Here is a 17,562-nt window from a genome sequence, read left to right as displayed (position 1 = left end):
CACGCAGCAACAGCTTCAAGCCATTTAAGCGCAGGGCGACCCACCAGGCGGCGCATTTAAGCAGCATTGCAACATTGCCATGATTTCCCTCCCGATGCGATTAATACGCGCTCAGGTGGGGGTCACGTTGACCCCCCCCCCCCCTCCAAAGATTTTTCCGGAACTATTTCTGAATAGCGCGGCTATGCCGCGCCAAATTTTGCATACCAGTAGACAGTTGAATAGCGGATCATTTGTTATCAAACATTTAGATGTACCTTGTGAGGCCGCTGGCCTACGGTAGGCCAAAGTAAGGACATGGATTCAGCGAAATCAACTTCTATGGAATCGTTCAGTCTGATGCAACAGCGGAGTATTAGACGAAACAATACATCTCTGAGATACTTCCTTAGGCGATACAACAATTGAATGAGCAAACTGCATTGAGCTAGGGTCAGGCATGAGGGTCAGACCAAGGTCAAAACCAGCCTGTTTCATTACTCTAGGGCTTGCGGCATGGGGTAGCTTCTGGTGCTCATTTTGAATTTATTGATAATAGGAACGGCATTATACATCTTTCATGCATTTCTTTACAGTCAGAGTAGGTCACTCACCATGACCCAGGCCGCCATTTTGTTTTTAGGAACATACTGCCCGGCGTAATCTTTGCCGTTTATTCAAATACGAAACTCAAAAGTCTTAAATGATTTTGACCGCCGTGGCCTTCAGACGGTCAAACCAGATCACTGATCTTAAATGATTAAGTGACCTTTTGCTTAGAACAGATAATTAGGTTCTGGGGGCACTTTGGAGATCCCGCTAGATTTTGACTTGTTTGACCTTATTTGACCCCAAAGTCGTGACTTAGGAACCTCAAACTTTGACCTAAGTGAGTTCGCATACAGGTCAACACACGCTGTGAATTTGGTGTCCCTAGTTCTTCCAGTTCCTGAGATCTCAGGCGGTCAAATTGACCCCCACCCGAGCGAAGGGTATCCAACCGGCCACCCGGGCGCGTGTTAACATCGGACAGGTAAACTTAGCAAATCGCCAAGAACTCTCGATCAAGAGTAAAGCCCTTTCAGAAAGGTCATGTCTAGATGTCGGCGATCCGCTGCGGCAACGACACGAAACTCACCAATGCTGACGAAGAAAAAAACGAGTCATGATACCGGCAAACATACGGACGGACGCGTGCGGGCGTCTCACTTTATCTTATTGGGACCGGGCGCATAGCGCAGGCCGATGAGCCACATCAGTGGTTGCGGAATCCGCCCGTGACAAGTTGGTGGGCTCACCGGGGCTAACCAGGACCCCGAACGAAAGCCGAGACACGGCGCCACCTCGGCGGAAAAGGCAAACTCAGTACTCGGCGGCTCCCCTTTCGACATCACCACCAACACCCTCTCGAGCTACCTGTTTGACTCGACGTCACACGCCCAGTTTGACCGAAAGTTCCGCAACGCAGTCCAAACCGGACCTTAAATGTCAAGGCCAGCTTGGGCACGAATTCGTCGGGCTCGCCGCTGCCTCGGCTGCAGCCGGCTCCGCGCGCTCGAGCAAAAACCGTGGATTCCGCGGTCCTTAGTGCGATTTTTAGGAACGCTGTCAGATCTGCAGGCGGCCAGGGCTTCCGCCCTGCTACAGCCGCCGGGCCTCCACGATGCGGTTATCTGAGCCGGACCACGTAAGCTACTCAGGAATGAAGCGCCGTCTGCAGCGCGGTTCCATACGACCCGCATCTGCCCAAACTATACGCGCTTTTCGCGAGACTGGTCAGTCAACAAAAACTGCAGTCAAATTGATTTCCTCTACATAAGTTGGCAGGCCTGGCCGGAGCAACAGCCAGGCAATTATCACGTCAATCAGCCGCTTATTAGCCATTTTCAGCTCCATTACCTGATGTTTTGGTGCACCCCGCACGACGACAGTTGCTCGGCATCATCACCGGCAGCTGATGACGCCATCATCGCCTCGCTCGTCCCACGCCGTGCCCAGCGCCCGACTGGTATTGGTACCATCCAAGGCTCAATTGGAGTCACCACACTCTCCTCAGGCCACACAGCGCGTCTTCCCCGCAGAAGCTGGCAGTTGGCCGCAGAACAAAGTGTGCTTCTCAGTCTGTTTGCGTCATGGAACATTGAAACAAAATAAACTCGCACGTCCTGACACTGGCGGGATTTGAAACTAGCGAAGCGCGTCCCCAGGTGTGTGCGGCGAGTGGTCCGCGTAGCACGATCAGGATCCGCAAAACCACTGGCATTACCACCGTAAAACAGGCCATTTCCAAGCCCGCATTTTTCATGCCCGAGGAGTTTCTTTCGCGCCAGAGGCTTCCGGCTCGTTTGGCTCATTGTTTCCAATTGGAGGTTCGTATCTGTATGCCATGCGTTTTCTTACTCTTTTTGGGGGGAGGGGAGGGGCGGGGGCAGCAGTTTATGTTGATCTTATCAGCCATGGTCGGGCTAATTAATGCAATGCTGTTAAGCGCCCGTTCGTTTGCACCATCAACGCAAAATGGGACAAGCTAATAACGATAGATATTATATCCAGTGAGGCCGTCTTCATGTCCAAACGCCACCTGTCATGCCCACGCAATGCGAAGCTGTAAGCCTGGGCCATTTAAATGCCTGAGATAACGTTAGCAGGTTCGGGTGGGCTCGGGGCGTTGATGCAGCGGCGGGAGGGGGCACAACGGACGGCTCGAATTTCAAAGGTGTTTGTTTTCCCGGACAGGTGCGGAACCTCCATGGCAGGCGTAGAAAGGTAGGCATCGAGTCATAACCGCCAATCCACGCCAGACAGATCTACGCCACACACTTGACCCCTATTCGTAATTTTTGGTGGAACTTATCCACTCTTCTTTCTGCATATTTAGCGTGTCCAGCTTCTCACGCCGATAGTGACAAAACACTAGAAAAGGTATATATAAGTGTCATACAGGGAAGTGTATCAAAAGGTTCACAACTTACCTTTTAGATGATATTGGTATGTAGGCTCCTTGATCGCATATCTTGAAAAAAACCGCCGCGGACCATGGCACCAGCCCCCCCCCCCCCCCCCCACCCACTTCCGTGGAACGAGGGACGAAACGAGGTTAAAGCGCACGCGGTCTAAGGTGACGCTCGATCGAGGGAAGCATCGACTTAACGGGGACGCTCAATTTACGCCAGAGTGCAAACAATGCCTCAAGCAATCTGCACCAACATCAGTGTGCTGTATGCCTGCTGCACTGACAGACACGAACACGTCATGCGGACACGCCTCCATGCCAAAAGGATACTGTGTGACCACGTTGCAGGCGAGGAAGAACCAGAGCCGCGGAACGGGCACCGGCAGCAGCGGCAGTGCCAGCGGCTCCGACGCCGAGAACAGCGCCGTGTGGTGGCCGATGTCGGAAGCTAGCAGCAGGAAGCCGGGCAGCGGCAGCGCGTGCTGCAGGGAGTGAGCAGTGACTTCAGCGGGCGGCCAGGTGGGTCGGGCTGGCCGCGGCGGCGCCGGCCCTCGCTGACGTTCATCTGTCGTCGTTGGCACTTTGGGCGATCAGAGCAGGGCGGCCAACCCACACAAACTGAGCAGAGCATGCAAATCAAATAACACAATAATATTCCGTCCTTAACCGGCGCCGCCGCTTCTTTGAACTGACACGAGAACCCACGACGCTTCTCAAGCATAATTCACCAGTCCCTATCCGTGGACCGTCGACTGTCTATCCCCTTGCAAACTTCCCACGGCTGTGACCGCGGCAGACAACACACGCTCTGCGATGCACTCCGCAGAGCACGATAAATCGCGGGTGCTTCAACTGGACCACTCTCCTAATCTCGAAAGACAGCCCCTCCCCAGAGACCAGCTGCCCATGATGCCCCCCCCCCCTCCCCCCCCCCGCCGTACCCCGCACGATCGTCACATGCGGGGACGACGCCATACCGTGAAGAAGAGAGCCTGCTGCGAGTGCTTGCCGAAGGTGGTGTACAGCACCTCCTGATAGATGCCGAGTCGGGCTGACAGCAGGAGCGCCGAGGTGAGCAGCGCCCACGCCGATCGTCATGGTGACGGTGCTATCCGGGCCGCCGTCGGCGCCCGGCTCAGCAGCGCCGCCCTGGCGGAGGCCGCAATTAGAGCTACGGAGCGGGGACACGAGAGGGCAGTTGGAGCGCGCTGCCAGAGGCAGGCTGCAGAACAAAGGCAGCCGAATCGGAGACGAGGAGGTGCATTAAATGAAAATAGCAGCACTGATACGCTCTAGTTTATTAATAATACCACGCTTTCCTCCGTCTCGGACCGCGTTACAAGAGCAGCGCTGCACCACTTATCATGGACATACGGAATAACTTAACTGAGATGGAGGTGTGAAACGAAGTCAGGCTTACTGTGCGAGGACGCCAAGGGCATCTGACCTTTAAGTTTTAAAACATTACAGAGATATTTAAGCACCATTTGCAACCACACCAAGGCGTAGCCTTACTCCTCCTCCTCCTCTAACGCTTGGCTTACGCTCCCTGGAAGCCTCTTCTTCCGCGCGTAACGCAATATATGGCGGCCCAAAATCAAAGGCTGTCGTTCAGTCAACACTCAATCGGTCCCCCAGCAGCCAGATGGCCACCCCCGGCAGCGAGCCGAGCCGGAGGCACAGGCCAGAGCGGCACGTCGAGTCGGTGCGCTGGTGCGGCACTCACCCGCGACGCGTACGTGCACAGGCCGATGCCGGCCGAGATGGCCACGACGGCGGCGTTCTTGTGCAGCGGGTAGTAGCGGCCTAGTACCGCCATTCCCATCAGCAGGTTGGCCACCAGTGACCCCTGGTGACGCGAGACATTCGCTGAGGAGCCAGCGGATACGGGCCGGCCCCACGTACACGCTCGTCAGCTATTCACATCTCATCATAACACCACATGAAGCATTAGAAACCTTACACGCTTCTATGACAGTGTGACGAGGCGTTCGGGCTTCAGGCCGTCACGTGTGACAGCCGTGGGTCGGAAAAAGGAAGCTGAGTCATACAACGGAAGCGGCCTCATGACAAGGCGTGCTCATTAAAATCACTCGAACGAACCCACTTCCGCCAGCCTGAACGCCATCAACGAACAGCAAACTATCGGCTTCTCTCACAGCACATCAACCGACGTTCTGTGATGTGTCCTGCACAGTTACGCCAAGTTCACAGCACGGCACAAGTTTTGACAGCCAGAGCAGCGATTTCGTCATCACTTATCTCGCACAAGCAGGTAAATTGCTGGTGCGGTCAATGTCACTGTGTTGTTGGGCTATAAAGCCGAACCGAGCTTTGTCAGATTTTTGTCGAATTTGTCACAAACTACGTCCGTTGTTCCGATTAATAACACCAAAATAAGACGTTCTCGTGAGCTGCACCGATAGGCCATCCTCCGCACAGTAGCGAGGTAGTGTGTGCCGACTTCATGTCAGATGCAAGAACAAAAAAGCACAGTAGTCATTTTCGTGGTCTTCCACACTCATTCCAGTTGTTTTACACTACCTCGTACGGTTGGCCTGTCCGGGTGGGTCAAATGGGGTCAAATCACTTAAAGCTGACTCTCCGTAGCTTGCATGGACCCCGAAATAAACCAAATTTAAGTCAAAGTACGTGATCATTTAATCCCAACGGGTCATGTGAATTTACCGGAGGTCATTCCATGCCATTTACCTGGACTACGCACTTACATCACGCACGAAGATGATATTGATAAAATTATACCAAATAAAGTAAAGCAAAGTAACGTTTGACGTTACTTTGGCTGGATAAAACAGTGACCTGAGACCTGCAACCTTGATCTGATGTTAGCTTGATACTGATAACCCTCACAGAACCACTGAGGCGGTCCAACTATCTTGTTCACGATATGCATACACAGTCCAACTTGACACCACCGTCACGAATTGACCTAGTGCGATCATATCCCGGAAATACGATCATACCCCGGAATTACGATCAAACCCCGGAAATACGATCACACCTCGGAAATACGGTCATACCCCGGAAATACGATCATACCCTGGAAATACGATTATACACTGGAAATGCGATTATACCCCAGAAATACGGCCATACCCTGGAAAAATAATTGCAAATGTCATTGGGAAGAAATGTATTTGTCAATGATCATGTTGATTATCAACCAGTTAACTTATGAGATTGTCTTGTCGAGGAGATCTGGCGCACAGGCAACGGTGCGACGAGGTGTGGCCAGTTGTCGCCACACAGGCCTTTCGCGAGGTCAAAGCTCACGGTAGTGACACAGTTTCACAAAACAAGTTGAGGAGGAAGTGGGGTGAGAAGGTAAAACACGATAAACGCATCTCTAAAAAACGTAGAAAAAAACAGTTAATTCCCGATTTGGGCCAACGTTACGCTCAGTGCTGGGGGATTCTGTACCCCAACTGAGCAAAGAACCACACGCCTCGGTCACCGACCAAACTTATGTGCAATTGAAGCCTGCAGGTTGAGGTAAAGTTCTGCAGGTTCGTCGACCATTTATGCTCGCAACCACCAAGCCTAAAGTGATCTCCAGGTAAAGAAATTTTAGCCGCACCACCAATCGTCTGCACAGTTTATCCGCACTCTCGCCCGTCGTTCATTGCTCGTAAAGCAGCCCCAAGGACGTGACGACGCAGCTACTTTAACCCACACCACCGAGTTTGAGTGGATGGTGACCATCAAGGATCGATCCCGTGCAGTCTGGGTCACATGGTCTCGTACGCGACACAAAGCACGCCCTCCGACCCACGTGGTGCGGCGTATGAGGGCAAGGTCCACACCACGATTGTTCCACTGCCCGAGCGCATTATGACGACGGGGGTTTTAGGGATATTAATGGCATTTAAGTGAATATCCGTGGCCTGGGGGAGTGCTGGTTCCAAGCCTCATAAAGCGCACGTCTGTGCATTTAGGCATAAATGACAATATCAGCGTAGTCTTACCGCTTTAAAGATCATATGCAATGGCATAGGGATGCCAAAGTTCAGGGCATAATTGTTGATGACGCTGACGACAAAGAAGAGTCCCACCATGAGGAAGTACTTGCTGAAAAGAAAAAACCATCACATATGAAACATGCATGAGATCATGCTGTTACAATGTCACCACTTTGCTGAATACGCTGTCGGAATTTTTCGTTTGCACATTTGAGAACGCGTTACATTCAGAAGCGTTCGGGGGGCATGTGGTTCATCAATATATCGGAAACGGAAAATATCCCAAACATTAACTGTTCCGACACAAAACACGAGATCAGAGCTTACAGGAAGCATAGCAAAATAAAAGTAACGTATGTGGCCTAATGTTACTCAGTGCTGTACTGCTGATTTTGACCACTCAGTACACGACATCACAAACGCACTGCGCCTTTCACAACGTTAAATCTGTGCCAACATACACCAATACGTACCTTACTGGTATCGCCGAGCGCACGGTTCCACACTTCATGGTGAACACAAATCCATGTACAGCGATGAACAAAAACTGCGAGAACGTTATGATGTTTCCGGAGCCAGGATGTGCACTGAAATATACCAGGTTTTTGAGCACAAAAACCTGCACAAACATGGAACGGCTTCTAAGTGGGACTCATTCTGACTAGATCGATCTAAACTATATTAAAACCATGATTCACTTCTGGGAGTGAAAATTTGTGTGAGGATTGTTTAAGGGCTTGGTTTCACCTAAATTAAATTTTGGCCAAAGCTGCAGCATGCTCTACTGATTCATGTGGCACGCTCATTTTCGTATGGGAATTCCGCATTATATTGCCATCATTGTTAAGGTTCTAATGTCGGGGTGGACCAAATGAAGAACAACTACATGGCAGATGATACTTCAATTATGACAGCATTTCACTGCAAGTTTTTGATAATTGATTACAGTATTTGATTGCGCTGTCATCATAGACGCGAAAGAAAAAACAACATCTTGAGTTGTTTGAGGTTTGCATTTGGGCCGAAAAGCCGCTATGATCGATCCAAATTCTTAGCTAGTTCTAAAAATAGAAAATTTAAATATGCATGGACAACCTAATAAGAAAGAGAGGAAATCCATTTGAAGAAGTTACGGACACAACACCATCCCTTCAACTCATGTTACTGAGCCGCAATCCTCCCCTTTGGTTATCATTAACAGAACTGTACAAACACTTGCACTTTGGGAGACCGAATCATGGTGCACAAGCAGCAAAACTATGCAGCCTTTGCTAAGTTGCTGTTAGATTTGATGAACCATCAAACATGTACAAAACGAAAATGACAAAACTAATGATTCTGCCCCCTGAGCAAAGGCCCTCGCCAGCACAACATCTTTCTGCCACCCTGGCTGGGACCGGCTGCTGCTCACGTGGTCAACAGCTCCAAGAAGACAACGTTGGAGCAGCACCCGAGCAGCACCAGCACGATGGCAAGGGTCGGCTGCATGTATGCTGGCAGCCTCACAGCCCTGGAGCCTGCAGCCCAGCAGAGAAGGTCAACCATAGCAGCTGTGAAAATTACTGCTCACACATCAGCTCAGGGCACATCCTATCAGAAACAGATTCCTTTTACCCAGATCACAGTCAAATTAGCACTCGCCTAGCAGGGGCTAGGATTTCAACAAGTCAGCAATAGGTCAGCTTGCTCACTGGCATTGTGCTATCTATGCACTAATAAAGATTGTTGTGATATTTGCAACATAAAATGGCATTGCACTAGTTAGGTACCAATAACAATTGGTGTGATGTTTGTACATAAAATGACATTGCACTAGCCAGGCACTAATAACAATTGGTGTGATATTTCCAGCATAAAACTAGGTAAAACTGAAGTGCTATGAAGCAGCTGACAGCTAAAGTTCATGCATGGTGGTGCTAGCCATTCCTTTCTGCCAAGAGCCAGTAAAGCCCCATACACCCTTTTATTAGTCAGTAATGACTGGTCATTTAACTATCCCAGGGAGTCCCCTTACATCTGCTATGCAACTTTGAAAGCTCCACACACATACACACACACTGAGCACAAAGATGCACAGTAGCCTAACATTGCTAATAACTTATGTAACTTGGCCCAAAATTGTTTCACTTTAAAAAAAATGAGCTGTCTCATTTATTAAGACATTTTCACATTGATAGCAATACCACACTTGGCATGACCTCATGAGCTTGACAAAATCATTAGCTGAAGGCACAGATCCTGTCAAAGTTGGGCATATTTCTCCTTAACTTTTGTCTGATCCTTTATGCTTACACCAGCCAATAGTTTTGTTGTGCTGTTTGTGGGCGACATGGACAGATTGGGTTTCCCTATGCATGTACAGATACTAGTGCAGATAGCACCACAAAAAGCCCCATGATTTCAGAGGGGAAATAAAAAGCTCAGGAAATATGCATGACGTTAACACAATGTGGAGAACACAAAGGGATAACCGTCACTTTTCTCGTACATGATGTGTTGTCTCAGCTAAAACACATTTGGGCACTTGTATGTGATGATACCACAATGCCCAATCAAGGCTTACTTATTAGCTGCAACCATTCATAGAAGTACAAAACTGGAGAAAAAGAGCAGCACAGACGACCACGTTTCAAATCTCAACCCTGCCCAGCGCTGTTACGTGCTCGGCTGGTGTAATGAAAGACTGAACATACGGTTCACAACTCTGGCGACAACACTAGATACGTATGAAGACAGCTTGAACGTTATATGCGGCGGTGAGTATTTAACTTCTGCAATACTTGGAAAATAGCCTTTCAGTCCACATAAACACGCCCGTCACCCTTTCACGCCGTGCTAACGGAGTTGACTGCCGGCCCGGCGAATACCGTTCCTAAACGTCACTACTGCGGGCTTTGTGTAGAATTTGGTATCATAATTCCTTTACAGCATTGCTTGTGAATCCTCGCCAGACCCAGCACGGGCGTGGGGCTGTGACCTCGAACGCGTTATGCAATAGAACCGTGATAAATGAATCCTAGCACTGTTTTGTGGCAGCTGTTTCAAAGTATTTCATTTCAGGGATATGCAGCTGTGTTTGATGGCGTGGCAAAATCAACCCTGGCCACGTGCAGTCTGTCGTCAGCACATTTGTCAGCACCAATCACAGCCCAATATTCTCATTACGTCAGGTCACGTGACCACAAAGTCACATGACCTTTGACGGCACGCGCCGACCTTGCTGCCAGGACCTTTTTTGTTAACCCGTCGACATGAGTATTTAGTCCGGTATATCTTAAAACGCTTTTACGGTAAAGATGTATTGCAAAACTGCTGATTTGCGCAACTGTTCATGCTTGGCTCCCAGGCAACTACCGCTCTCAACACAAAATTGACAAGCAAAATATATTTGTGGTGCCCGCCCTTCCTGCCAGGGCGGGTGACGTCAATGAAACCAGCAGCTGAGTGCATCGTTAAGCATCAAGCGCGCATGCTGTTCTACTCTTGTCATCTCCTGTCCTGTGCTGTTATCTATCATGTTCTGTCTATCCCCTATCTATCTTATCTACATCTCATCGTTCCCTCATCCCGTTCAACCTTGTCCGCTCATCCTGCCGGGCGTTAATCTGTCTTGTGTGTATTATCTTGTTATCACATGCCATCCACCTCCTGTCTTCTGGTTAGCATGTCATGCCCGGTATTGGCGGAACCTCTTGAGATTGGGGGACGGAAAACATGAGTTTTGCCCCGCTCTTGATGTGTACCGTATGCTTATGTGCGTGATCCCCCACATTGCCTCCAGAATTTGTTTTTTATTTTAATTTAAAATGCAATTTCAGTTAAGGTTATCTCGTATAGATTCCAGTATATATATATATATATATATATATATGTATATGTATATATATATATGTATATATATATATATATATATATATTCCACAATACGTAAGTTTAAAGATGTTTTTAATAATGCCTTTTGACTTCTATTTTGCGGCTCCCTGACTCGCTCTTGCTCTGTTCCGTTTGGCTGATATGCGATAGCACCTACTTCTTCATGCATGCCACGCATAGCGCCTCTTTATTATGCTTGCCAGCTTGTGCTTACAGCAGTAGTTGCTTGGGAACGCAGCAATGCAACTTTTTAGTTGACAGCTCTGTAGCACATTTTTGCCAGCAATGACATCTTTAAATCTACAGGGATAAATTTGCGCACGGTGCTGACCCCGTGGGAAGGTCACCTTGAAACTCGACATTGGTGCCGAAATGTGGTCCGAATAGTCATTGCAACCGTATAGCAGATGCAGCTTGGTAGGTGACCGTAAACATCGATATTTGTTTGCCTACTCGTGAGCATTATTCGATACGAATATCAGAGATGCAAGGTTGCTAGGATCAGAGATTAACGAACAGCTACGGGCCCGATTAATCCTGGAGTCTCTGTGATAAGCAAGACCCCTCAGGAATTACGATGATTAGAGGTTTTAAAGGTCATATTGCGCCCTTAACGAACCCCCCCCCCCCGCCATAGGACCACGAAACGGTAATCGGCTCTTAGGACTGTCTAGGGCCAAAGTACAGATACCCAGCTGTCTGAGAGCCCCAAGGGGCCTCGAGTAACCCAATTACTCCGGAAACTCAAGCACGCCGGGGATCTCCGTCGCAGTCTTGTGAACAAGGGACAGATGATAAACTGCGAGACGGTCGAAGGTCCCGACTGCCGAGGTAGTCAAGTGATCTACGACAGACAGTGGAAACCGAGGTGGTCAATGGACGCTGAAACGGCCATAGGCACGACTACGGTCCGGGGGCGCAGAGACCGAAGGGGTCGAGGTGAAAGCAATGAAAATACAATTTTATTTGGATGGTCGAGGACAACTAAAAGGCCAAGGTTTCCGAGGAGGCAAAGAGTTCTGAGAACGGCCAAGCGATGCAAACGTCAAAAAATATACCGTGGTGATCATTGTGTTCTCGCACAAACAGTGGTTTCCGGGGCGGTAAAAAAACACGGATGTGGTCAAAGTCGCCGAAAAAGAGCTGCGGGAGGGTCATAACGACTTTGGCCTTCTCGCTTCGGCCGAGGGTAACGAGGCTAAGGGGTGCTCGGGGTCATGGTAATGCACGGTAGATATGGCAGCGCTGTTGATCCGCAATCTCTTACGGTCAGGTGGTTGGTTGACGAGATATGTTCCTGTCGGATAGAAGATGACGATGCAGACTAGGTGCGCGGCCTGCTGCGTCATATGATGTCGGCTAAAGTTTCGCTGTTGCCCCTTGCCCGGGCTGTTTATCGGCTTGATTTGTATCATTCCAGCAACCTCTACCAACTCCAATGTGTTTTTATCCACTCTGTTTTTGCACGCATGGTTTAGCTGACTACTCACGCCCTGAAGCCAAACTACCCAAAGAGCTAATTAAAGCCCAGTGGATAATTCCTGATTCTTTAGCCAAACATCACCGATGGGCCTCGAATGCAAGAAGCAAAAGCTGACATCAAGCTTAAATAGTAGCATTATTTGCACCGCCCGCCAACCACCATTAGCCGACTCCGCTGGTGGGGTTCCAGTGCTGTGGAACACAAACCACCCGCTGAGTGGAACACGCACCCGGGTTCACACATCGATATGGCCATATGCTCCGCTAAGCGGTACGCAAGACGCAACGAATTAAATGGTGCGTCCAACGCGTGCTCACAACATCCGGTAAGGAAAGGCGCGAGACCAAATGCGTCTGACGCTTGCTGTGAACACGCCTGGTGCTTTACATCTGCAACGGCATCATTGCGCCCATGTGCGCCACATAACCCACGTCAACTTTCCAGAGGTAGAGTGAGGTTTCTAAGCTCAGCCTGAGTCTCAAACCGCCGGTAGCCCAGTAGGCCGAGAGCTCCCTTACACTGCCGCTGGATGACGCGCACCGCCGTCAGACCCATTGTCCGCCTCCACTCGTTGGCGACCTGCAGCGAGTTCTTGACCGAACTGTGCGCCTTTCCCCGGTTGGCGCTCAAGCGGTCGGCGTTTTGCGCGAGCGGCCGGCCGGGCCTGCCCAGTAGCACCTCTGCCACCTCTCTCTCCTGGCCGGAGTGCTGCAGCAGGAAGCGCACGCTCGCTTCCTCCAGAGGCACACCCAAGAACGCGAACAGGCGGCGTGCGCCGTGCGCTACGCTCTGCGCCAGCTCCTCGTAGCGCACGGTAAGCAACTGACCCGGGAACTGGCGCTCGAGCTGCTGCACCTCCAGCAGGCTCTCCTCCTGCCAGGCGCACAGAGAGCTTATCGACGCGCACTGGTTCTGGCACCAGGCAATCCGTCTGCGCGAACGCACGACGGCGCGCGGATCGCGGACGAGCAGCACGACGCGCAGCCGCGGCTCCTCGCGCAGCAGCGGCTCCAGGTAGCGCATCCGCATGCGCACCGTCTTGGCGATGCGCACGGGGTGCATGGCGCAGGCGGCCTCGAGGAAGCGTCGGCTGGCGCAGGCGTCCGGGAAGCGTCTGCAGGCCTCCCGGATGCTGACGCTGCTGCCGTGTACGAGCTCCAGCTCTCTGCGCTCCTTCGTCGCCCCGCTGTAGTCGCAGCGCAGGAGCTGGCCGAGCATGGCAACCCGACGCTCGGCGCTGGTCGCGACGCCGGTGGCAGCTTCGGCAGACTTGAGCAGTAACAGCGGTTCGAACAGGTAAAACGCAAGGGGTTGCGAGGCGAGCATGTCGCCGAGGAACGAGCTGCCGCTCCTCCACGTGGACACCACCAGCACCTTGCGCACCGCGGCGTCGGCCACGGCACGGCCCGTGAAAGCCGCCAGCGGTATCGCCATAGTGCTGTTGTCCGTCTCCAGACCCTGGCGGACGACCCGCAGCGCCTCCTCGAAGGGCGCCGCGGGCAGCGGCGGCTCTTGCGTCAGGGACTGGCTCATGACCGCAGTGGCCTCGACGGCGACCGGCCGATCAGGGTCCAGCTGCCCCTGCGCAGGTGGACCGGACCGCTCAGGGTCCGGCTGCCCCTGCGCAGGTGGACCGGGGACGGCACCGACCAGCGACGGCTGGGTGGGCGTAGCTGCTGCGGGAGCCGCGCGTGAAGAGTGAGGAGCAGCCTCCAGCGAAGCTGCCCTGACATACTTGCTGTTGGACTGGTGGTGGTAATCGCCGAAGGGTGGCCAGTGTGCTTTGTTGGTGTCCGGGATGTTGGTCCAGCTAGCCATGCCTGTGGAGACGAGAAGAGGATATTTACAATGAAGCTTGCTGAATTATTTCGTATTGTTCATTTGCACTGTAGATTGATTACTTAAACCAATAGTCGTCGTGGAATAGAAAATTTGTGCGTTTTCTTCCCGCCTCGCTTTTTTCGGGAGCACTACCCGAACCATTTCACGGATCGTAATACACTTTGGAACGACTGGGTCTGCGGCGTTTCACAATTTGACTTGACTTTCCCAAATCTTTTCCTCATGCATTGAAACACCTCACCCCACCAGCGTCCAAAGCATCATGGAACGAAACCTGCTCAGCCATTTCCTTTTTACGCTATCCAAACACACCCATACGCACTGAATTTCAAAGTTTTGTACCGTTCCACCGTCTCATACTACGCAGGATAGCCCAATAAGCAGCACGCAAGTTCCTACCAGCCGTCTCGTCACCTGGCAGTATGCGGACATCACGGCACGTATTGCGCTAGAGGGCACGTGCCATGTGGCCGCGTCATGAATTAATCACCAGGTAGCAAGCAAAGCAGCGCAGCGTTCGTGTTTTTAACGAACCACGACAGTGTGCCTAACAGCGCCTCCCCCCCCCCCCCCTCTCCCGAGGTTTTTCTTGCATAACATGGCAACCGTTAAATAGGTCACGCACGTTTTTAGTAGCTAGCTTCATCGTGTGCTTACGTGTCCTATCAAGTTTCAATAATTTTGTCCTAATAGTTTGTGACTTATGGTCCATTTGCTAAGGACAGGTCAGCCAAGTTCGATGCCAAATCGACGTTGCGGTTCACTCGTTGACAATCAGGATGTGTTGCTCATTTGTTGAATAAACATCATCTATTTTGAAGCCATGATGTCAGCCCTGCTTATGTCTGAGGATGAGAGATCAGGTCATCATAGGCTAAGCTAGGTCCAAAATGTTTACTTGTTCTACAATGTCTGATTTATGCCACCTCCACTGGCAAATCCGTCTCGATAATTCGGTCGTGTGGAGCCAATGCCTTCCGGTCCGTCTTCCCTTGGCATAGTGGCCTTGAGTCGCTTTAGGCACTTGGTATTTGCCCTCAACAGGCATGGCCGCGCTAAAGGTCACATGGCGTCAGAGAGCAGGTGGACGGTGTCGACCAGGTGCACGGTGGGGAGACAGGCTGTGGGCTCGAAGACGGCAGTTGGGAGGCAATCCAGCATACTTTCGGCCCCTGAAAGAGCTAAACATGTTACAGCAATGCGGAAGTGTTGAATAACCCTTATGCAACACTATCAGACAGGCACTAGTAAAAATCGACAGGTGAGACTCGTGATACGTTACGCCCGTCCCAGGCGTTGAAGACGGTTGTTACATCAGCTCGTTTGTATATTTCAGATGTTTCGAAAAATGCGAGGTAAGCGACCAGAAATCGAGTCAATTTTTGTTATTCTTTGTAAGCAATTCAAACTTGTACGTATTTGTGTGTAGATTTTGGTGTTTTTATTTGAGGAAAATAGCACTAATTGACATGTACGATCATCATATAACCACAGAGCACATTGTGCCTGCTTTCAGTTTGCTAAAAATGCATTGTCAAGCGTCAAAGCGACTATGTGCAATGTGAACAAGAGCTATGCGATCTTGATTACCCGAAGATGTACAACACACCATTGTTAACAACAGAAAAATATGGCACTGGTCACGAAGATATAGTTAGCACTTCAATTTCCTTAAGTAGATGTTTTATTGATTTATCCTCACTTGACCTCCGCTGACCTTTACGTATGCCTAAAATATATTTTTGCATAGATAATGCCCTTGTCGCACTGCTACACCTATTAAAATAAACTCAATCAGAAGCACATTGTGGAGGAGAACAAAAAGCGCCGCTCGTGTAGACTACTGGTAGACCAATTTTGAACGGTGACCTGACCTGACCCGCATGGGGAAGCAGAAATGGTCGTAAAGGACTCCCGGACTCATGGATGAATAACGAAGGGACTCCTAGACGGTCTAAACGCTTACTTGGGTGCTCTCAATATCCGTCTTGGCGTATTAACATATGTTTTAACTAGCTGTGAGAACGCCCGTTTTCTCCTTTAGTGACCTCGGATGACCTCACATTTGATTAAGGTAAAAAATGTAATACGCACTCGTCCTGATTTAACAAGACCATCACGAAGGTATCTTTGATTTTCCTGTGCGACGCCTGAAAATGGAAGATCCCAGCTGGTCAACCTCCCCCCCCCCCCCCCCCCGGCCGAGCGAGATCGTCTCGGACCCCCGGCCGCGCGCAGGTTACTGCCGCATCAAGGGTTGAATGTTTCTGTACATGTGGGTCGTGTTTCATTGAAGGTCGACATTGAAGTGAGTGTTTCTCAAGGGATCTCGATCTCGTTGAGCGATTGCAATGGATCAGACTAATTATGATCTTAGCTGCTCGTCTCTGGAATCACTATATCGCATGCATCTGGAGCGGGTTAATGTGGATAAGCGCTTTGGCCAGTGCCCGAGCCGCACTTTTGCAAGTTGGTCCGTGTCGCAATGAATCATCACTGCATCGAGCCTATTACGCACGCAGAGTATTCTCACCTGTGAGCCAAGGATTGTTTGTGGGCTTGTCCAGCAGCAGCATCGCCAGCAGCACCACCAGCACCACCAGCAGCAGCAGCACCAGGCGGCGGCTGAGCGGGCGCGTGGTACAACGTCGCATGGCGGCTGTGGCTCCCCGACCGTCCCCAGCCGACGCGCCGGGGCAGCCGGGGCAGCCCGGCGAGCCAGCGGCGGAAGCTGCGCCTGCACCCGCGCACCGACCGATGTCAGTCACAGTTCGATGACAAAATGGCTTGTAGCATTGTACGTAGTGCAGTTGTACTTTGTGCCCTGCGCTCCTGCTGGGGCGGGGCGCGGTAGATGGTCAGATTCGCAGGCCGGCCCCGGCCGCGCGGCAGATGCGCGCCGCTCAGGCCGGCCCCGACTGCGAGGCAGATGCGCGCCGCCGCCGCAGTTCGCGCGGCCCCGGCTCGCGGCCCCTGCTGTCGGCAGTCGCCGTGGGGAGAGCAGGGAGGGTAGGTGCACCGTCAGGGGCTGCTGTGGTGCGAGACTAAAATACAGAGAAGTTTTGGTGAAACACTTGGCGTCTCATTACAAGCACGCAATCGTAAGAGTTCTACACAAGAAAATACACATAGGCTCGTCATTACATCCACGTGTTTTAGTTCACTGCCAATCAGTTTCCTCCCGTTTCTCCTGATTCGTAGATCAGTTTTTGACGTTTGGCACTCGCGGACATTAATCTACGTTCAGGTCTTCAGGTCATTGAACCATTACCATAATAAGATCATAGAGGCAACTCGAGCAACGTGAGTAATGTGCACATGACGTCAAAACTGTGCCAATGGAGCCAGACATCTCGGGCGACCCACACCGATGCGAATGATAAATCCCTTGAAATGGTTTTCTTTCATGACAGTTTATCAGGCAGACGTCGACCGATGCAGCATTTGCACGC

At 51.1% G+C, this 17,562-nt stretch overlaps 1 protein-coding gene and 1 pseudogene across 1 annotated transcript; both read right to left on the bottom strand.

Moving 5' to 3' along the window:
• Positions 1-1,075: 1,075 nt before the first annotated feature.
• On the bottom strand, positions 1,076-9,738 carry LOC119107937 (UDP-xylose and UDP-N-acetylglucosamine transporter-like; annotated as a pseudogene).
• A 2,646-nt stretch (positions 9,739-12,384) lies between these two features.
• On the bottom strand, positions 12,385-16,937 carry LOC119107673 (carbohydrate sulfotransferase 6). The gene is made up of 2 exons (XM_037231196.1): positions 16,644-16,937; positions 12,385-14,088 (listed from the first exon to the last, which is right to left on the bottom strand). The coding sequence occupies exons 1-2, from the start codon at positions 16,762-16,764 to the stop codon at positions 12,701-12,703; spliced, it is 1,509 nt and encodes a 502-aa protein (XP_037087091.1). The 5' UTR covers positions 16,765-16,937; the 3' UTR covers positions 12,385-12,700.
• Positions 16,938-17,562: the final 625 nt, after the last annotated feature.

The sequence above is a fragment of the Pollicipes pollicipes genome, unplaced genomic scaffold (genome assembly GCF_011947565.3).
Source record: "Pollicipes pollicipes isolate AB1234 unplaced genomic scaffold, Ppol_2.1 Scaffold_6686;HRSCAF=7923_pilon_pilon_pilon, whole genome shotgun sequence".
Lineage (NCBI taxonomy): Eukaryota > Metazoa > Arthropoda > Thecostraca > Pollicipedomorpha > Pollicipedidae > Pollicipes > Pollicipes pollicipes.
The sequence above is the reverse complement of the archived record's forward strand: the minus strand, read 5'-3'. Positions and strand labels throughout refer to the sequence as shown.